Source organism: Astatotilapia calliptera, chromosome 16 (genome assembly GCF_964374335.1).
Source record: "Astatotilapia calliptera chromosome 16, fAstCal68.1, whole genome shotgun sequence".
Classification (NCBI taxonomy): Eukaryota; Metazoa; Chordata; class Actinopteri; order Cichliformes; family Cichlidae; genus Astatotilapia; species Astatotilapia calliptera.
In genome coordinates this window covers 6,114,105-6,136,809 of record NC_137437.1, presented here as the reverse complement: position 1 = coordinate 6,136,809, position 22,705 = coordinate 6,114,105, and the positions used below count along the sequence as shown (strand labels likewise).

The window sequence follows — 22,705 nt, the reverse complement described above, 5'->3', positions numbered from 1 at the left end:
GTGTATGAGTATTGTAGGCACGCCCTTAAATACAATAAAAGACACACAAAATGCATTACCAAAGAGCTGAGAAGCCAAAGTGGAATATAACAAAGTCAAAGATATTGAAGTGCTATGCGGCAGGTAAATCGGTTATTTGACAGAGGAAGTCTCACTTCATGATCTTTTATTTAACTAGTACATTTCAGTGGGAAGAACCTGCTCATGTTTTATATATGTAGGTTTATTGTTACATATTAGACTACTCAGCAGTAGTTCTTCTGTACTTTAATGGGATTTTAAACACTTTACTTGTAATAGATTTTTTATTCTGATTCAGTGTTTGTTGAGTGCTTCTTAGGCCGGGGTACGTGCCTCTCCGTGTAGAATTGTTCATTTTGTGAAAGCAGAAAGCAGCAAAGAACCCTCAGCTCCTGCTTTGTCACATGCTGAGTCTCCCTGCCTCTTCTAATGAAATACTCCTTCTAATTAAGCAAAAGATTACATTTTCCAAAAGCAAATGTCCTTGGCATACGGTGTAAGCCCTTCCAGCTGCTTTTTTGTCCAGCCCTAGAAAGCATCACATTCCATGCTGGAGTAGCTGAGCCCATCCCCTTTTTCAATACTGCCTTAGAGAAAAGAAGTTTGTTTTTGGAAACTTTCTGGGCTTACAAAAAGGGCTGAGGTGGAGAGAACAGAAGGTGTTGTCCGTCCCTCACAGACAGATCACGAAACATCCAACACCAATTCTGTATTTGGGTTTTTCTTCATTTTTAGCCGCTGTTTTTGAGAAGGCTCTGCATCAGAGAGAAAACAACTGCTTTTTGACTGTTAACGGGCCTTTATTTTATACAAAGAGACCTGCAATGTCTCTGCGAGGTGATGTGTGCGTGGTGACGGGGGCCTGTGGATTCTTGGGAAAGAGGCTGGTGAGGCTGCTGCTGGAAGAAGAGAAAATGGCTGAGATTCGACTTCTGGACAAACAGATACAGCTGCAGTATTTGCAGAGTTTGGAGGGTAAACCGTTCTTTTCTACAAAACATCCCCTTTTCCAGATTAAAATTCATGAATTGATATGAAATGGGCAGGAGTAGATTTGTCTTATATATATTCTTTTACTGACATAATCGAAGAATATACCAATATAAAGATTTGAGAATTCAGCTTTTCTGACTTCCTCAATTAAAAGCTGTAATGTAAATGTGTTTTTAATGTCTCCAATACAGTAGATTGAAAACCAAATATTTGCTTTAGATTAAACTAAATAACTTGCGTCTTGCTGCTTTGTCTCGGTGACTGGTTTGTTTTGTGTCAGACTGCAAAGGTGAGACAAAGCTGCGAGCTTTCGAAGGGGACATGAGGGACGGTGATTTCCTGATCAAATGCTGCCGTGGGGCATCGATCGTTTTCCACATCGCATCCATCATTGACATCAAAGACTCAGTGGAGTACAGTGAGATTTTCGGAGTGAATGTCAAAGGTAAGGCTGTCACAAATCCACCGAAGGCTTACCTAATTCATGTGACTTCAGATACATTTATCAAATCACATACATAAAACAAAGAAGCAGAATTATTTACAGTTGAAAGTTTTTGTTTTTTGTACCACTGACATTTAAAACTGCTTTCATTACTTGTGTTAACTGGCCGTTGATCTGCTTTCACTATTACAGCCCAGTGCTTACTTCTACTTCCTCCAGTTCACACTTACTTTACACTCCTTAAAGCACTTGCATGTCATATGAATATTCCTGCTGCTTTGTTTTAGTTAAACCTACAACTGTCCAATGCATTTTAAAAACTGTTCACCAGCAAATCAAATGACAGTTTTCCTTCCTAGTACTGGGCAACAGTGTTGAGCCCTTCCTCATTTCTTTACAGCATATGAGGCAAAAACAGCCTGTGCAATTCTAACAAGCTTGAAAGTCATTGTTTTGTATGACCACCTTTATTCTTCAACACAGCCCGAACTCTTTTATTCAAGCGTCCTTGTTTTTCTTAAGTAGCCTTCAAGATAAGTGTTCCCGGCCTCTTGAAGGACATTCAAAGCTCTTTCATACCATTTCAATAATGTTGAGGTCCAACTCTGGGAATACCACAACTGATAATATCAAATTGTGTGTTTGTCTATATAGGTGTACTTTTACAGCATCAGCAGTGTGTTTCAGATCACTGTCGTTTTTGGTCGTTTATTTCTAGTAATAATTTGGCAAAGCTAACCTTCTCTCCCTGTTGCCTTGCCTTAAAAAAAAAAAAATATATATATATATATATACACATATATGTACATATATATGTATACAAACTTGTGTACCCAGTTCTTGTTTGTTTAAGTCTTTAAAGATTTTGCTGTACAATCATTCCTCTGTGGAAAAAAGAAGAGTTTGAATAAATAACTAAAACCTCAAAATTACCATAATATTCACGTCCGTGATGAGTGGATGTAAACTCCTAACCATAACTGTAGGTGCCTTTTTTATAATTGAGTGATTCACAGGGTGTGAATAGTTGCAAACATGTTTTTATCTGTGCGTTAGCCTTGCGACAGACCTGTTTGGGGTGTACCATACCCACCCACCTGATTTGAATAAGTGGAAGAAGATCACTAGGGGGAACACATTTTCCACTGAATATTTTATTCATCAAGATCCAGTGTGTGATTCAAGTGTTCTCTTATTTTTTAACATTTTGGTTTTTACCATGTTCAGCACCACAGCACAAGCGCCAGGTTTCATTATATATAATGTATCTTAAAGCAGATACATAGCAAAACTGGCAACCTGACACGAGAATAACCTGAACAGACAAACAGCAGTTAAATAATGAAGGGAAAATGCATAATCAGAGATGACATAATATAATTGCAGATATTTGAAAAGTCACTTTATTCTCTTGTTGCTCTGATAACATAAAAGTTTTGTGCTGCTCTGAGATATGCAGTGTTTATTGTTAGTTATATTAACTCAGCAGCATCTTTGCCTCGTAGGAACCCAGCTGCTTTTGGAGGCATGTATTCGGGAGAACGTGCCGTCCTTCATATACACCAGCACCATTGAAGTGATGGGGCCAAACTCCAAGGGAGAACCCATAATCAATGGCAGTGAGGACACCGTCTATGACATCAGTTTGGACATCAACTACAGCAAGACCAAGAGTGAGGCTGAGGAGAAAACCCTGAAGGCCAACGGTGAGGTGCTCCAGAACGGAGGCCAGCTAGCCACCTGTGCACTCAGACCTGCGTATATCTATGGAGAGGGCTGCCGCTTCCTCCTAGGCCACATGGTCGATGGGATAAAAAACCGAAATGTTCTGCTTCGTATGTCGCTCCCCGAGGCCCTTGTGAAGCCTGTCTATGTGGGCAACGTGGCCGCCGCTCATCTCCAAGCATCCCGCAGCCTCAAAGATCCGCAGAAAAGAAATGCTGTTGGAGGGAAGTTTTACTTCGTTTCTGATGACACACCACCTGTGAGTTATTCAGACTTCAACCACGCCGTGATGTCTCCTCTGGGTTTCAGTATTCAAGAGAAACCCATGTTGCCACTCACCCTCTTCTACTTACTAACTTTCCTTATGGAGACAGTAGCCTGGATCCTACGGCCTTTCATACGCATCGTCCCGCCACTGAACCGTCAGCTCCTCATCATGTTGAACACGCCATTCAGTTTTTCCTATGAGAAAGCCAAGAGGGATCTAGGATATGTCCCCAAATATAGCTGGGAGGAAGCACGCAAACGCACCACTGAATGGCTCGCCTCCCAGTTGCCAGCAGAGAGAGAAAGAATCTTGTCTAAATAGATGAAAAATGACCAAAAGTCATTAGCACCCAAAATTAATACTTTTTTTTGTGAAACTGTTAAACATATAGACATAATTTGAAATTAACCATGGAATTGTGAAGTCCTGTTTTTAAGGCTTAACCTTCTAAGATAAGATAATAAACGTCATTAACCCACATGGGAAGTTTGATAAAGAGTGCTACACATACCTGCATTCACAGAAAACAGGGTTAAGTGCTAACCTTTGAACTAAGTCTAGCAAGCATATTATGGAGAGTCTAGGGGGACTGACATACATGTAGAGCCAGCCTCAAGTGAGCATTAATGAAACTACAGCTTTAATCATTTCCACATTGGCTTCAAGCTTGAATACCTACAACATGCACACCAAACACCACTAGCTACAGTAACAATGTTTCTGTTGTGTTTTGTTTCCATTCTTGCCAATTGTGATTTTTTTTACATGAATAACACAGATTTATAGTTTTCCTGTGACAGTAAGCAGAAGTGTATAGCATGTGAAAACAGAGCATGAGTGTTGACATTTCTTTCAAATGGCATGTTTGTGAAAGTTTTTCAAAGTACACCTTGATAACTTTGTCATATGTTTTTGTTCGACTGACAACACAGCCACTAAAGTCATACTGTCTTAGAGCAGGAGCTGTGAATCTGTACTGCTAGCCATTTATCCCAAAATGACACAGAGGATATGTGCTCAATTAAAAAACTACTGCATGACCTGCTGTTTCTGTCTTACGAATACTAATAAAGTGTCTGTGAGAAAAAAAATTCCCATTCTCATTGTATTTTTACTGATGTTTTTTAGTAAAGCTCATCTCAAACTTCAGTGACATTGCAAACTATACCATTTGATAAAAAATAAACTCGCCGTACTTAAGTGGAGAGTCCACGTTGCACATACGGCTTTAAATCACATTAACACAAAGAAAATGCAAAGGATTACATTTGTGCGTGCATGAATGCATGTGTGTATCAGTGTTATTAGTGTGACATACAGTCAGACTGTGGAAACCTGCCTCTCTTTTTAACAACAAAAAGCAACTCCTCACGGTGTAAGTCATGCAGTTTGTGATGAACACTTGGATTAAGTATAGGTTAGGTTTCCAGAAAATGAATGTTGTCATAGAGACTGAATAGTGTGTGATGGACTCACATGAATTGCTTGATTATGTAAAAAAAAGAATTAAGACTCAAAAATCAGTTGATTACTGATTTCCAGATTTCTCCGGTCACTGTCTTATGCCTCTCTCTCAAACGCACACAAACGCACACACAAACTAGTGGGCAGCCAGGCCAGAGTCCAGCCTTTTAAACAAACAGCCATTGAATACAAATGAGGTCATGGATTCACCACCAGGCAAAGACTTTCAACCACTTTTTCAGAGCAAACCCAGACTGGGAAAGGAATAAAAAAGAAAACTCGCCCCCTAATTGAATTCGGTGAACAAAAAGAAAATGACACCGAGAGGTTTGATGTGGATACGTTCAGTTTAAAAGTGGAATGTTACAGTGAACCCGGGTCTTTATATTCTGGACTAATTTGGCCTGTTTTATATGGATTCCAGCATTGCTTCACCCCTGATGTTTGCCAGATAAACTCTGAGTTTCTCTTTCAGTGTTACAGCACTGCACAGAGCTGGGATTTAGTCAAGCCTAAAGCTGATCACCAATCTGGGAGCTAAAGAGAGCAGCTGAGCACCATTAAGAACTAACAAACTCCTGGCAGCTACTTTCAACCTTCACTTCACTGACACCACAGAAATGCTTTGGGAGTGCAAAACCTTCCTCTTCTGTGTTTTGTCGGTCTACATCACATCACTGGTGGTGGGTAAGTATTGTGCCAATGAAGGAGATTTGCTCTGCTGCATCATTTTTCCATACAGTTATTCTAAATATGTATGCAAAGAGGGTTGAAAGACGGAACAGGGACTGTGTTATGTGAGTTTTTGTCGCAAGTCAGTGATTACGTAACACATAGCACCATATACAAACGAGGAACTTGTCCTCTACAGTAAAGTGGGATTCTTTTTCTGCTATCTGCCTTCCAAGTGTCTTTGTAAGAATCAAAGAAGAAAATGCTAATTTCACATTTTACTGGTAATACTTAATGTATTACCAGTAAAATGTCCTAAAGATGGCTGTCAAAAGTGAAGCTATTGTCCTAGCAGAAAAATGCCTGAAGTGACTAATATAGTACTATGGCTGACATTATTAGATTGTTAATCATCTGATCATTAAATATGCATAGACCTATAAAACTTGTCAAGAAGTCCCGATTAGGCACTGCTTCATAGTTGACTGAGAAATGTTGGTTAAATGTGTGTTGTAAATTACTGATGACGTTAGGGGTCAGATAAACGTAGTAGAGACAAATTTTAAATAATTACTTCCAAATATAGTAAAGCCAAAGTCTTAAAGCTGCACAGGACTGCCACACTAATTGTTATGTGATGTTTGAAGTAAAGGGGAAGACAATTGGTTATCCAGTTTTGAAAAGGTTAGGATGCTGTGCAGCATGTAAATAAAAACACAATCCAGTGATTTGTGAATCATATGAACCCACATTTCACAATAACATCAATGGTTTAAACTGAGATAAATCTACTAATCAAAAATTGAAATTCCTTTTGAAAAACATGGACTCTTCCTTCCATAAAGAGGAAAGGGACCATCCAACTTGTCATCAGTGTTTAGTTCGAAAACCTGCAAGTCTGATGGTATAGGGGTGCATTAATGTCTGTTGAACTGGCAGCTTACACGTCTGGAAAAGCGCCATTAATCCTTAAATGTGTCTATAGGTTTTAGAGCAGCACATACACTCATCCACGCTGTGCATATTTTAGCAAGCCAATGGTAAAACACATACTGCATCTATTACAACAGCATGGCTTTGTAGTAGAAGAGTAGTAATCACAATGCTGTCAAATACAAAACCCGCAAGTTTTATTTCGTGATACAGTGAGGCTAAAACAACAACTACATAGTATGTATTACGCCCTTCTACTTCTACTAGCTTCAGATGAAAGGCAGCAAGATAATCACTGTGCTGATCTCAACAACATCACATGGCGGGAATACCAGCAGCAAAGAGTCAGACTGAACGTCCAGTATCTGCTGCTGACCAGGAAAAACATGGACTGTCCACAAGCATTCAATGAGACGTCCCTCACCATGGAGAACTCCTACTTCAACCCCTCGCGTCCTACAAAGGTTATCATCCACGGGTACAGGTGAGATCCTTATTTCGTTTCAGAGTACGAGCCTCTGAATCTTTAAATGAAACAAATGTAATAGTTTTGGACCGATCAGTGCTATTGCTATTCTGTGCACCAGTTATGTTAGAGTAACAGCCACAGTCAGTGTTGGGGAGTGACGGAATACATGTACCGCCGTTACGTATTTAAAATACAAAAAAAGAGTAACTGTATTCCGTTACAGTTACCGTTTAAAAAGGTGGTATTTAGAATACAGTTACTTTGTTGAAATAAATGGATTACACGGCGGTACTTCCCTGTTTCATATTGTGGCGGGTCAGGACTGTTTGGGTTTTGTTTGACAGCTACGTTCTGTTGTTCCAGGTGGCACGGTTACGGTTGCCATGGTTACAGGGTGACGCTCTCTTTCTGTCTGTGTTTCCTGGGTGAGAGAGCGCTTTTTTGTTGTTGTTGTTGTGCTAAACTAATCCGTTGTTCAGTGATGACACGACGAATCCTACTTCCGGGCCTAAAGTAGTCTGCGTTTAATATGGCTTTTGTGTTGTTAACATGTTTAATGTTATGTATTTTCTTCTATTTGATCTCAAAAAGCTCCTAAAACAGTCAGTGATCACTGTTGACCTCCCTCGGCTTTTATTACCGCTAATCATTTATTTAAGCTCAGCTTTTAAAACCATAGGATGTAACTACAGCCCAGCCCATGCAGCAGTATATGAATGACTAACCTCGTATTGTGGATGGATTATCTCAGTTGTTCTCCTGGCTGAAGTTTGGTCCTTTTACAGCATCCTGCCATGCGATTACATTTGTTCCTGACCACCGAGAACACTCACGTTAACTTTTATCGAGTGGAAAAAAAAGTTAGCTTGTTTATGTTATGCTAACATAGCTGTGTCGCTAGCGGTCACGTAGCACGTCATTATATACCAGCTAGCCAAACTTCAGTAACCCTACAAACGTCACTGCTGTTTAGTTTTCTGTCTTCATTTATGTTGGAAGTGATAACAGAGCTGTACGTTTTCATTTGTTTCCAAAACCCTGCAGTCAGGGCATGCTATATTGTATTTAGATAGAAGCTAGCGAGCTAACTCCCTGCTAACTTCTAACTCCGTTAAATGTCATAAATTCCGTTTTTATGGATGCCTGGATGTTAAACTCAATTGTTACACCTGGTAGAGCAGAACACTGATCATTTTATTAAAGACGAAAGATTTTAGACAGTTTTTCAACTCTCAGTAATGCCATAGTGATCGTTTGATATATGGACCTGCAGCGGAGTTTAGGCCCAGACACGGCTAGTGACGTCAGACTGAACAATCGGGCAGAATGCTCTAAAGAATGAAAAAATAAATTAAAAAAAGCTCTAAAGAATGAAAAAAAAAAAAAGCTCTAAAGAATGTAGCCTCATGGGCAGTGTAGTCCGTGTTGCAGGGAGAATGGACTGCCATACATGTTATGGGTCTGTAAGCGCGAGAAGGGAGAAAAAGGCGAGTGGAAAAGTAGGAGTTGTCATCGAGCAAAAACGGGAGCTGGAAGCATGTAAATATAATAATAACCACTGCAGCCAAGAAGAGTGCCTGACGAGCCCAGTTGTAAGTAAGCTATTAAGACTCAATGCGCTGTGTTCGTGTTTTCCTCCGAAAACAATAAGTTCTGTTGGAGCAGCCTTTCAACGCCTCTCTCAAGCAAAGTTGACCCAGACAACAAAGTAAAGCTATTTTTCGGCTACGAGCCTGACACGGAACCAACGTATTAGCCAGAGGTCCCTTTACTATGGTTCGGAGCCGTGGACCTTCAGTAACAGTAATAAATCACAGCAATAATACATTCACGTAGTTGTAAAAAGCATGATAATATATTAAGTAATCCAAAGTATTCAGAATACGTTACTCTCATTGAGTAACGTATATAACGGAATACGTTACAGAATACATTTTGGGGCATGTATTCTGTAATCTGCAATGGAATACATTTTAAAAGCTCATCAGCTTAGTGTAGTTTATAAAGAGAATTTAGTAGTTATTAACTAGACTTTTAATATTAATATACTATTAATTGCCTTCTGACCTCAACCCATCCTTGCAGGGCCCGGGGGAGTAAGCCCTCCTGGGTGAAGAGGTTAGGCCAGGCGCTTTTAAGATCTCAAGATGTGAATGTGGTGGTGGTGGACTGGGTCCGCAGTGCGTCCTTTGCCTACAACCTGGTGGTAGAGATCTACAGAGAGGTGGCCATACAGATTTCTGTCCTCATCAATCAGCTGCAGGTGCGAAGCTGTTCAAATGCTCGTTAGCCACAATACGACCCTGAGCAATGTAAAGGCACAATTCATTTTACTCTTTACAGAAGTATTTTCTAGATATTATGTAGTCTATGAAAAAAATACAGAGTCTATTCTTGCGATTGTCTTCTCCAACAGAATCATGGCTGCAGACTCCAATCCTTCCACTTTATCGGGGTCAGTCTCGGGGCACATGTCGCTGGTTTTGTGGGAACTTTGTTCGAAGGGAAAATAGGAAGAATCACAGGTGAGATCAGACACCTTACATACATATTATCTCTTGCAATGTAAAACTGAATTGGAAACACAGCTGCACACTTAAAAAGTCATTGCACATGTGCTCCACCTCAGAATAATACTCCTTGTGGTGGAAATAAAGTTTAGGTTGCTGGTAGCTGGTATTGGGTTTACAGAAATAAGGAGACAACAGGATTGAAGACAGTGAAGGTTTTCACAGCACAGGCTCTCACAGATCTCAGTGAGACCCTGAAAAATTAGCAGGGCTCTTCAAAGAACAACAGTACATTGAAAAGAGACACTGTGAAGTGTTTTGACAAGGCTCAGTCCCTTTCAGCAGAGCACCACCAGCACAATACACCACTGTTCAGTTGATAATATCAGGTCTTTTTGTCTGATGACACAGACTTGTGTGGGGTTAAATCAGAGGCTTCACTGATCCCAACAAGAATAAAATTTGAAAATGACACCAAGCTGATGAATAAAGAAATTCAAAAGCTTTCACTAAATGTCCCCTTAGCTTATTGTTGATTGAATGGGTGGTCCACAGGATGGGTGGGTTGGTTAGTTGGTTGGTTGGCAGGCACAATGGTTGTTTGACTTGCTTGTTGGTTTGATGGTCAGTTAATCAGGACGGTTTTTTGGATTTTGTTATTGTTTTTTGTGACTGGTAGAGTTCATAAACTTTAAAGCTAAACTCACTGTTTACTGAACATTTAATTGAATATTTACTTTCTCTCGCTTCCTCTCTCCTACTGTTCCCATTTTTTTTTTACTCTTCAGTCCTGCCAAACCTCTGCCTTACAAACGGTCACTGAATATGTAGAGAATAAACTACAACCATAAAATCCAAACTAAAAACCTCATATAAAAAGACTAGTTATGTTCCCAGGACATGGGGACACTGTTTGACATTTTAAACACAAAGCAGGACAATGCACTAATGTGTACTACACTGACCATAGTTGAAGTTCTTTCATTATGAGACTACTGGAGAAAAATGACTCTTTTTGTTGTTTCTAGTAATATAAAATTTCATGGCATGTGCTTAATCTAAAAGATATTAAACTTTCAAACAGGCCTGGACCCTGCTGGACCCATGTTTAAAGGAGCGGACACCTATAGCCGGTTGGACCCTTCTGACGCTCAGTTTGTGGATGCCATCCACACAGACTCTGACTGTGAGAAAACGTTAACTTAACCTGCAAGTTTATTTCCATCACTAACATGGCTTAGACCACTTACTGTTGTTGTAACTACATGAAACCCCTTAGAAAGCATCATTGACAGATCAGCCAGGCTGATGACTTCTGTTTTTTTTCTCATTACTGGAAGTTATGAACAAAGAGCAACTGTGGAACTGTAACATTACGCTTTACTAAGGCACACAAAGATATGAATGTGCTTTTGTTTGAGTTTGAGGTGTGATAAAACACATTGGTTGTGCATATTATTCAAAATGCCTGATGACATCAAAGCTTTGAAAGACTCTAATGTTCTCAAGAACAATCAAATCTTCTCTTTCAAATAACACTAGCGTCCCAGTGCCACTGGCAGTCATTCAATTCAATTCAATTCAATTCTTTATTTATTTGTCACATGTAGTTATAGCTGGTACAACATACAGTGAAATGTTTTTTCTGGCTAAAAAAGTACTCCCCCCGACTGTGCAAACATGCTAAAAAGGATTTTACATAAGCTAAGAAAAAAAGGAAAAGAAACAAAAGTTAAAAGTAAAAAAATATATAAAAAAAACAATGTAAAAGTCCATATGTTTGTGCTTATAAATATATATCCATGACGTGCAAGATATTGCACTGTAATGAGTTGAATGAGAAGACTATAAAAATATACATATTTACATAGTACAGATGTATATAATAAGGTACGGATAAGGTTCAGAGAAGAAAGATAAAGTGCAAATTATGTACTGTGTGTGAGATTGTCCATCATGTTGTCCGGTTTGTGTTTTGGTTGAGGAGTCTCACAGTTTGTGGGTAAAAACTCCTCCTGAACCTTTCTGTTCTTGTTTTCAGGCTACAGAGGCGCTTCCCTGACCTCAGTGGCCTGAACAGTTTGTGGGCGGGATGGCTAGAATCCCTAATGATCCTGATGGCCCTGGATCTGCACCTTTCAGCATAGATGTCCTGCAGTGCTGGTAGAGATGTTCCCATAGTGCGTTCAGCTGTGCGCACAACCCTCTGCAGGGCTTTCTGTTGCTGTACTGTGCAGTTCCCGTACCACACCATGATGTTGTTGCACAGGATGCTCTCAATGACACCAGTGTAGAATCTCCTCTGTATATTCTTGGAGATCTTAAACCTCTTTAGACGCCTCAGGTGATAGAGGCGCTGTCTGCCTTTACTAATGAGGAAGTCCGTGTGTGTACTCCAAGTGAGGTCCTCGTTGATGTGGACACCGAGGTATTTGAAGTTGGAGACTCTCTCCACAGGGGTTCCATAGATCTGAATTGGGGTGTGAGTTTTCTCACCTCTCTGTTTTCTGAAGTCAATCACCATCTCCTTTGTTTTACTGATGTTCATGGAGAGGTGATTTGCCTCACACCACTTTGCTAGTCCATCCACCTCACTCTGGTAGGCCGTCTCGTCGTTCCCAGAGATGAGTCCCACCACCACTGTGTCGTCAGCAAACTTCACAATGGAATTAGTGGGGTGTCTGGCCGTGCAGTCCGCGGTGTAGAGGGAGTAGAGAAGGGGGCTCAGTACACATCCCTGGGGGGCCCCTATGTTCAATGAGAGTGTATGGGAGTACACATCCCCTATTCTCACTGACTGTGGTCTCGTGGTCAGGAAGCTATAAATCCACCTGCACAAAGATGTACTGAATCCCAGATCTTGGAGCTTACCCGAGAGGGTGTGGGGAACTATGGTGTTGAATGCTGAGCTGTAATCTATAAACAGCATTCTCACATAGTTCCCACATCCCTCATCTAGATGGCTCAGTGTGGTATGCAGGACCTATGCTACAGCATCTCCGGTAGATCTGTTTGTCCGGTATGCAAACTGCAGTGAGTCGAAGTCGGGAGGAAGGAGGGAACTGATGAAGGGTTTCATGAGCCTCTCAAAACACTTCATCACTACAGATGTTAGGGCTACTGGGCGATAATCATTTAGGCTGGCTGGGCGGGTGTTCTTCGGGATCGGAACAATCACTGATGTTTTAAAGCAGGTGGGGACTACCTGCTGAGCCAGAGAGGCATTGAAGAGGCTAGTGAAAACTGTGGTCAGCTGATCTGCACATACTCTTAGCACACGTCCCGGTATGCTATCTGGTCCCGCTGCCTTCCTGCAGTTTGTTGCCCTCAGAGCTCTCCTCACATCATGCTCAGAGAGTATCAATGGTGCTGGTTCAGCAGCGGGGGCAGGTGCGGAGCTCTGAATTGCTGCCACAGCAGGCACCTCGAAACGCGCAAAAAAGGCATTGAGGTCGTCAGCTAATTCTGGTTTCATACATCTCACAGTGCTGGGTTTATAATCTGTGATTTTTCGTAGCCCGTCCCATATACGTCGGGAGTTACCGTGTTGGAAATGCGACTCCACATTGTCCTTATAGCGCCTCTTAGCCGCTTTCACAGTCTTCCTTAAACCATAAGAAGCTGCTTTGTAGCTGGTCATATCACCCGATGTGAGCCCATTTTTATAGGCAGTGGTCCGTGCTTTGAGAGCTCTCCTGACAGTAGAGTCAACCCAAGGTTTTTGGTTGGGAAAAATCCGGATTGTAGCCGAGGGGATGATGGTATCCACTAGCATTCCAATTAAGCTAATCGCTGTGTCCGCGAACTCGTCAATGTTTACGGAAGTATCCTGGAATACATCCCAGTCTACGTCACCGAGTGCGTCCTGCAGCGTCGCCTCTGATTGGACAGTCCAGCGTCTGACCTTTCGTGTCACCGGGGCTTCCTGATGAAGCCTTTGTTTATATTCCGGTGCGAGTAAGATGGCGGCGTGGTCTGATTTCCCAAAAGCCGGTAGAGAGATGGCTTTGTAGCCGCCTTTAAAAGAACTGTAACAGTGGTCCAGCGTGTTGTTGCCTCTGGTGGGACAGGTGACATGCTGGTGAAAGTTAGGCATGACCTGTTTTAATTTAGCCCTATTAAAATCCCCCGCCACAATGAGGGCGGCGTCTGGATGTTTAGCCTGATGGCCGCTCAACACATCATGGAGGTCCGATAGCGCCTTGTTGTTGTCCGCTTGTGGCGGGATGTAAATCGCAGAGATGATCACAGCAGTGAACTCCCTGGGGAGATAGAATGGCCGACAGAGAATGGTGAGAAGCTCCAGGTGGGGTGAGCATGACCGGGACAGGACCGTGATATTCCAAGGGTTACACCATCTGTTATTGACCATAAAGCAAACCCCTCCACCCCGCAATTTACCGGACTCCGCGGTTCTATCCGTGCGGAAAACAGAGAATGATTCCGCCGGGGTTATCGCGTGGTCCGGCACAGAGCTGGTCAGCCAGGTTTCAGTCAGGCAGAAGATGTTGCAGTCCCTGATGTCTCGCTGGTACCTGGTTCTCGCCCTAATATCGTCCAGCTTGTTCTCAAGTGACTGGACGTTGGCTAGCAATATGCTAGGCAATGGAGGACGGTGTGCTCTGGTACGCAGCCTGTTCCGGACCCCTGCTCTTCGTCCCCTGTGTTGCCGTCTCCTTGGACTCCGGCGACCTCTGGGGTCATTGTTCTCATCACGGAGGATCTCTTTCGGCCACGACGTTGTATCAAGCACCGTAGCAGAGGTAAGTGGGAAGTATTGTCCTATGTCCAGTAGTGTGCCAAGGTCATATTGAGTCAGACCTTGTGCAGCACGAGCAAAAAGACCAATGAAAAACATAGATAGAGCAAAATAAAAGCACAGTCGTCGCGGAGCTACCAGGACGGCAGCCGAACTCAACGGCGCCATCATCACACTGCCGCCGCCGCATTTTACAGATGATGTGGGTTTTTTGGATCACGAGCTGTTCCGCGCCTTCTCCACACTTTTTTCTTGACATCATTGTAATAGAAGTTGAACTTGGTTTCATCTTTCCAAAGAATATTTTTCCAGAAATGTGCTGGCTTTTTTAAGATTTTGTTTTTTAGCAAAGTCCAATCTAGCACTTTTGTTCTTGAGGCTTATGTGTGGCCTGCACCTTGCAGTGAATCCTCTGTATTTACTTTCGTGCAGTCTTCTCTTTGGATATCGATATTTCAACCTGCTGGAGAGTGTTGTTCACTTGGTTGGCTGTTGTTGAGGGGTTTCTCTTCACCATGGAAATGATTCTGCGATCATCTACCACTGTTGTCTTCTGTGGACGTCCAGGTCTTTGTGCATTGCTGAGGTCACCAGTGCTTTCTTTGTGTTGCTGTTCACACCAAAATCTTCCAAATGCAAGCACCACACATCAAATCAACTCCAGGCCTTTTATCATTTTATCTGCTTAACTGATAATGACATAACGAAGGAACTGCCTAAACCTGCCCATGAAATAGCCTTTGACTCCATCCATCCATCCATTCGCTTCCGCTTCTTCTTTTCAGGGTCGCGGGGGGCGCTGGAGCCTATCCCAGCTGTCATAGGGCAAGAGGCGGGGTACACTCTGGACAGGTGGCCAGTCTGTCGCAGGGCCAACACACAGGGACAGACAACCATTCGCGCTCACATTCACTCGCACATTCACACCTAATGGCATTTATGTTTTTTCAAACCAAGCTTGATTTTTTTATTTATCTTTTTTTTAGCTCTAAAAAAATCAATCAGACCAATCAGAACACTGCATTTGCCAACTAGTGTGTTGTAACTCAAAGTGCACACTGGTACTGAATATCCAAATAGTAAAATAATACTATTTTACTTAAGACACGAGACACTGCTCCAGGTCTGCCAGCTCTGAGATTATTTCTCTGCCTCCTCAGATGTGGTCCCAGTTCTGCCAGCAGGAGTTCAAACTGGCCAACATGAAACATATACAAGAACTATCCAACCCTGCTGCTGCTTTGGGAACTGGATTCTGGATGAACCCAGAATGTCTCATCATGGCTTGATATTGACTTTTTTGTCACAATAGATTTTTTTAGGGTGGATTTTCTGCAAAAACAAACCCCATTCAGTGTGTGTGTGTGTGTGTGTGTGTGTGTGTGTGTGTGTGTGTGTGTGTGTGTGTGTGTGTGTGTGTGTGTGTGCATTACGCAACAAAATCTGAATTTCACATTGTTTTTTCACAATAGATTGTTGTGTAATGGTCTTAACACACAGATGCATGCATAAACATGCTTATTTATCCCCAGCATTGTTCCAACTACTTACTGCCAGACCCTCCTGTCTCTGGACAGCTAGACAAAAAGTGATTTCTGGTATTTGCCAAAAAATGATTGTAGGTTTTTAATTAGTTGTAAATTACTTGTTGGCCTATTTTCTGTGAAACATATGTCAAACATATCTCTTATGAGTGATCTCAGTTAACAGCCATTTTAAGCCAGAAAGAACATTTTGTCACCAGGTAGAAGCTACAGTCAGTTTTTGGTAAACCAACTTTAACACTCATAAATAAAATTATGTAAAATTCTCATTGATATTAAAAATGTGATTTTCAAGAGAGATCGGGCCAAGAGGGCAGCAGAAACTGCAACAAATATAACAGTTATAAAGATATTTTAAGTTGCCAAAAAAAGACTGGACTGATTATAAGGTAGAACACAGTATGTACAATAACGCAGTCATAAAGATAATTGTAAAACAGATCATTTCTTTACTTTATATATAACCCCTTTTGTAAATTCTGTTGACTGCAGACTATTTATGAATATAAGCAAAGATATTCGGTGTTAAACACGTGTGTATACATACACACACACACACACACACACACAGAGTTACTACAAATCACTTTTTGGCACAACACCAGCTAACAGCCGAGTTTAGCTAAGTATACTAGCTAAGCTCGGTTTGAGTTTCCTAAAAATCACACTTTACCTCTGATAAACAGTTTGATTACATTCTCGCATCCTGAGACTTTGTTCGCTCATGTGTCCATGTCCAAAAGTGTTACATTCACTTCAAAGAAAGTTTCACTAGTAACAGCTAACAGAGACTAACAGTAGCTAACAGTAACTAACAGCAGCAAAACCAGCAACGCTTCCACATATCTTTACCAACTCACCTCACTCACCACTCTATTTTTTCTGTCTAATAAAATGTCCTAAAAGACTGTATTATTAGTTCATTGGAAGTCTTTTGTATTTATTAACACTTGTATTACAGCTGATAAAATCACATTGTGTTTATACCTGAAATTTTGTTTGCAGTGCAATGTAGCAACAAATTGCTGACAGTTTTCTTCTGTATCAGATTTTGGCATCTCCATCCCTGTTGGCCATGTGGACTTCTTTCTGAATGGAGGGAAGGACCAGATTGGATGTGCACGCTCCAGGTTTGACTCAAGTAAGTTCAAGACCCACTAAAACAAAAACAAAAAGAGAGGGGGGAACTAGAAGGAAAGGATCTCTTTTTTTGTTGTTTTCACATTGGTGTCTTTCGCCCTTGTTTTTTTGTTATAAATGAAATTCCAGTTACAGATGAGTAGATTTTGAGCAGAACCAGTTTTTCGTCTGGACATTTTTTCCCATTACTTTAATGAGAGTCTCTGGACATCTGTCTCCCTTAGAAGTTCAATATTTTGTCAGTTTTCTTGTATTTTTTAGTGTACAGTTATGTGATATGTGACCACATGAGGGCGCTGGACGTCTACATGAGCGCGCTGAATGGCTCGTGCCCGTTAATGGGGATCCCGTGCTCCAACTATGAGGACTTCCTGAAGGGACGCTGTATGGACTGCGACATCTTCAGAGGGAAATGTCCAGTAATAGGTAATAACACGTGGGTGACCACCTGCAGCACACGGACTGCTGCTGCTCCCTTTTATCTGCTGTTAGTTTCTAACTATCCTGTGTCTTACTGTGAAAAGCTGTGAGTGCATATTTTGGGAGTGTCATTTGTCTCTACAATAAAAACGTTTCTCAGCTCGAGATTAATATGACACTGAGTTATAAGTTATATTAATAGTCCTGCAGCCTATAGTGCTGCCTCATTATTTTTACAAGACTTGCTGCTGTCAGTGGTTCTTCCATTCTATTGCAAAACACTTGTTCCAACAATACAGTCTATTAACTATAAAGTAAATCTTAAGTATTTATAAAGTTGTTATGACATTTCACTTAAAGTAAACTGGATAGGTTCTTTTTTGCTTCCACCTCCAGTGGAGCCGACACTGTCACGTCGGCTTTTGACAGCTTCTTATTGTTTCAGCTTAATATACTTCTACATACTCATACAGACATAGTTAATGCACGTGAAATTACTTTTGACTCATTCCTTTTAATTATGTGTGTTCCAGGTTTATCAGAAAACAGTGGGATATCTATATCTCCCATTCCCAAAGAGCAGACGCTATTCCTCCTCACGACTTCTTCACAGCCATATTGTGGTGAGTGTTGCAGTGTATTTGTGAGACGGCGGAATTTTTCATTTTTTCTTAAAAAGAAATGTTATCTTCTTGAATCTCCTGTTAAGAAAAATTTAAAACTCTTGAGTAGTTTGAATGACGTTCATTAGACTTAACCTCTCGTCACTACACATAGAAGGCAGCTAAATTATTTTAATCATTTATGCACTCTGACTCTTCCCTACCAACCCACCAATAGCAAGATTTCCTCTTTCTACTAAACTAGCACGGTTTAACAATTCCTGTTTTACCGTACTTTAAAATGACATTTTTCCCACTGTTTCCCTGTTCAGCTCACCACATCCTGGTGGAGTTGGAAGTTTCGAAACTGGATAAGAGCGCTGAGATTGAAGTGACCCTGACAGCTGACATCCTGGAAACAAAGCAGATCCTCAGGCTGTAAGTATCACAAATACCATACACATGTCATATTGCAAAGATCCTACTCTTTAAAGTTAATGAATAGTACAATATGTACAGTTGGATGTACTGTATTCAGTTCCATACCTAAAAAGAACAAATTAAAAAATTAGGAATGACCAAAACTCATCGCTAGCAGAAAAATCTGACTTTAAAAATGTCTGCATTCAGGATCTGAATCCCTGAACGTGCACTTTATTTGGTAAAGTATATCAACAGTTTCGGCGTTCCCAAAAAAGCATCTGTTCTTGATGTTGCGGATCCCACATGAGGTGACTGCATCATGTAGGTTTTGTACCTGTGCATCCTTGATCTCCACTTCTGTTACATCCCAAAGTGTCCTTCTGAATTCAGAGCAGGTTATGGTCTCATGAGCACGTCACTTTCATGAGACCCGTTTGAGAAAGCAGCTTTTTGCTTTGTGATGTTTAGCATTATCCTGCTGGAAGCTGCCATTAGAAGATGATAAGTTGGGGCTATATAATGATGCACATGTAGGCTGATGCTTATTTGGTATCAAGAGGCTCAAAGTGCCTAAATAGTTGATTGAAGACATACAGTAAAGTAAGGTGAGCTGAGATTTCAGTAACTGTTGAATAAGACCACATGATAAAGATAGTTGTCCCTGTGTTTACAGAGACTAAAAGACAGTGATGAATATTGGTAGTATTTTCATACCAGTTTGCAGGTAAATTAAATTCAATAGGAATGTATAACAAGTCATTCTTTGTAAGCAATTTTTGTGTGTTGTTTTTTTTTGTGTTCACTTTTTATTTTATCAGATGTATTGTATGGGTAGAATAGTTCAGATGGGAAAAGTTTTGGGAAAACGTGTTTTCAGAGCACAAGTTTAGTGAGTTTAGTCATTTTTTTATTAAATCTGAAGAATGGCACCACCTTTGTTTTAGCTGTGACTTCCCAGTATGATAAATGTTGATTGTGTGAAAGCGCCTGTCTCATCTTGTGTGGTTTATTATTTTCACATGCACTATATGTGTGTATTACAGTCAGACAGATACAACAGTGTACAGGACGGTGATGGCTCACTCTACCCCCCAGTGTGAAATCAACTCCATCAGGCTGACAAACACAGGAGCTCGCTTCTACAGACAGGCAGAGATCCACGTCAAGTCTGTCTGTGTGACTGAGTTTCCCTCTCTCAGGTAGGACGCAGACACAACATGCACATAAATACAGTTCAGTTCAGCCGCCGGTCCTATTCTCATTGAAACAAATACTGGACTGCTTTTTTTAATATGTTCTGTAGCACATAAAAAGTCAAACACAACATTTACCAATGAATTTTAACAAGGCACGATTTACAGGCAAACACCTGTATGCTCAGCATATGCTACAATTGCTTATTCCATCCATCCTTTCCATTTTCTTAACTGCTTATTAGGGTCATCGGGGGGCTGGAGTTTATCCCTGCTGTCTTTGGATGATAAATTTGCCAAAATATGTAAACACACAGCTTCAGTTTGTTGTTATTGCAGTTTCCTGTTACAGTACTTTGGACAAACAGAAGCAAACGTTGCTGCAATGAGTCAATGAAGGTATAGTTTTCAGCAATACATGTTGTTGTTTTGTCACCCAAAGCCTTACAGCAAATTGCTCTACAGAAATGCCAGCGATGGTGTTCTCTCTTTAGGTAATTAAGAAACAGGGTAAACGGACATACTAGAGAATAGTGTCAGGTCTGTCAGCTGTTTAATGTGCCAGTCCTGCAGTCTGCTGAAAGGTTATGTCATGATATGAGAGAGAGTTGAAACCAGACCGTGCCAGTAACACACAGTGTTGTCCAAAATGTAAAATCCATTCATTCTGTCCTTTTTGTCCCACCCTTAGGTTGGCATAAACCTGAAATGACCCTGAAATGAGTAGTTTACAGAGCATTACTGTTCCTCAGAGATCACCAGTGGGCGGCCTTCTCTTTGTGATCAGAAGCTGGAAGTTGAGTTACTTGAGCTTCAGATCAAATCTAACCTTTTGCAGAAAGTGTGAATTTGGCCAGTATCAAAAATGTGCTTAAAGTTGCTTAAATAGTTCTTTATTTCACTTTGGGGAGTGTAGAGAGCTGACCACATGATTCATGATTGCGCCATCTCGTCTCTCACCCCAGTGTTTCCTGTTTATCTCGCCTCTCTTTCTATGAACAAAAAAGGCTAACAGGCCAACATTAATCGTCCTAAAAATCAGTATTTGGACACTGACACCATGTTTGTAATTTTGCCTCTGTACACCACCACAAGGGACTTTAAATCAATCAAGAAATGATTGTAGTGCAGACTTACAGCCATTTTCAGAAGCTGAAAAGTAATTGGACAAACTAATATAATTTTAAATATAAGGACTGTTTTTAATACTCTATGAAAATCCTTTGTGGTCAATGACTGCCTAAAGTGTAGGACTCATGGACATTACCAAAGCCTACAGCTGCCTTCAGATGCTGCTTCTTTGTGAGTGTCTTTGCATTTAGTTTTATCTTCAGTAACTCAAAAGCATGATCTGGTCATGCTACAGAGTCTACAGAACTGTGCAGACTCTTTCAGATGTTTTTCTAATCGGTCTAATCTGGCCTTACTGTTCTTGAGAATAATCAGTGGTTTGCACCTTTTTTGTATTTCCATTCATGAAGGTCGACTTTGACAGTTATTTGCAGGGGTGCACATAAGTGGTCCGCAGGTGTGCATGCGCTGTCAAAATAAAAGCCGCGCACCAGATAAAAAATTGCAACGCGCGTTTGTGTGCATGTAAAAGGCACTGTTTTTGTCCGCTACCGTGGGATTTTCACGGCATATTCTGCACCACATCTCTATGCGTTCATCATTTGTTTGAAACCAGCTCACCTCCTGCAACCACTTTTCTGAGAATACGCGCTTCTTTTGCGGTTCGGACTCCTTCTGACATTTCTTTGGAGGTGGAGGAACACCAAAGTAACTGCTTAAAGGAGTTAATGGGGTTTAAGAGAGGAGGAAATGTCTTATGTACGCAATCGCGCATTGCAACTTCTTATCTGGTGCGCGTCTTTTATTTTGACATCGCATGCACACCTGTGGACCACTTATGTGCACCCCTGGTTATGTGTCTACCTCCCTGAGAGTGTTCTTGACTCAGATGTTTTTCTTTACCTTGATAATAATTTTCCAGTCATCTACTTCTTCTGTCTTCCATGGTCTTTTGCTGGTACTGCTGATTGGGCAGTAAAGTCCTCCTTTATTTGTTTAAGATCATTTCTAAAAAATTTTCTTTCTTCTTCAAATTTTCAAATGCTAGACTGGTGAGCTGTCCAGGGTGCACCTCGCTTCTCTCCCTGTGATAGCTGGGATTCTGGCATAGTCTCCAGGATCTGCTTAATTTGTCATGGAATTATAGGAAACGGGGCTCATTTGGCCATAAAAACTGTTTATCAATTGTCCAGTTACTTTTGAGCCTCAGAAAATGGGCACTGCATATAAAAATGTCAGTGATTCCTAAACAGTTACTGGATTCTTACAATGAATATGCTACATATATTCACTTGGACTAAAGTCTGTTTTGCACAAGTGTGTGTTTTTGTTTTATTCTTTCAGGCGCAAAGATCCTGTGTGTGTGAACAACATCAACATCAAACGGGGAGCTCGGTGGTCCCACGACCTTGTGCAGTTGTGTGACTTCTAAAGAGAATGATCTCCTCGACAACAATTGAAAAGTGCATAGTGTGCAGCAATCTGACCTATGAAGATACTAACACAGAGATGGTTTCACATTTTTATACCTTGTTTAATTTTGAGAAAATATCATTGGAGTTCAACCTCAGGGGGCTGAGCCTTATATTTTCTAACATCATGACTAAAACTGGGGGGAAAAAGGTTATTTACATTATCAGTATTTCTGGTACAATATTATTAATATTATAATTATCTTTCTTTTTTGCCTATACTCACTAAAGCGTTGAAGTGTTAATGAAACCAAACAGTCTAGTTTCACATCCTAAACCCTTGTTTTTTGTTCTTTTAGCATTAAATGCAGCAACAAACTCTTAACCATGTCTTTCTTTTCTCCTGATTTCAGGGCTAAAAGGATTTGTCCTTTTGCACTGAGGTGAATCTGTGTGTACTTTGACTTTTTGGGGGTGGAACATAAATCATTTTGAGCATCATCACAGTGCTACATAGTGCGGTTGGGACAGATATGACAGGAAGCTAACAGTCAGAAAATAAACAACTTAAATCATCTGGAGAAATCTTGGCCCCATGAAAGAATGTTTTCTAAATACTTAGACTTCATTTTAGTCTCATC

At 40.9% G+C, this 22,705-nt stretch overlaps 2 protein-coding genes across 5 annotated transcripts; both read left to right on the top strand.

Annotated features, from left to right (window-relative positions):
• Window positions 1–628: 628 nt before the first annotated feature.
• hsd3b1 (hydroxy-delta-5-steroid dehydrogenase, 3 beta- and steroid delta-isomerase 1) lies at window positions 629–4,543 on the top strand. Its single transcript, XM_026144632.2, has 3 exons — window positions 629–996; window positions 1,295–1,459; window positions 2,965–4,543. The coding sequence occupies exons 1-3, from the start codon at window positions 846–848 to the stop codon at window positions 3,771–3,773; spliced, it is 1,125 nt and encodes a 374-aa protein (XP_026000417.2). The 5' UTR covers window positions 629–845; the 3' UTR covers window positions 3,774–4,543.
• Window positions 4,544–5,134: 591 nt separating this feature from the next.
• On the top strand, window positions 5,135–22,449 carry pla1a (phospholipase A1 member A). 4 transcript variants are annotated; one of them, XM_080290446.1, is made up of 12 exons: window positions 5,135–5,603; window positions 6,789–7,005; window positions 9,076–9,253; window positions 9,407–9,515; window positions 10,585–10,686; window positions 14,692–14,826; window positions 16,852–16,944; window positions 17,205–17,369; window positions 17,897–17,986; window positions 18,298–18,403; window positions 19,432–19,587; window positions 21,997–22,449. In XM_080290446.1, the coding sequence occupies exons 1-12, from the start codon at window positions 5,537–5,539 to the stop codon at window positions 22,082–22,084; spliced, it is 1,506 nt and encodes a 501-aa protein (XP_080146572.1). In that variant the 5' UTR covers window positions 5,135–5,536; the 3' UTR covers window positions 22,085–22,449. The 4 variants fall into 4 exon arrangements, with proteins under 4 accessions (XP_080146572.1, XP_080146571.1, XP_026000401.1 ...); XM_080290445.1 differs by having other exon boundaries at window positions 17,187–17,369; XM_026144616.2 differs by lacking the exon at window positions 14,692–14,826.
• Window positions 22,450–22,705: the final 256 nt, after the last annotated feature.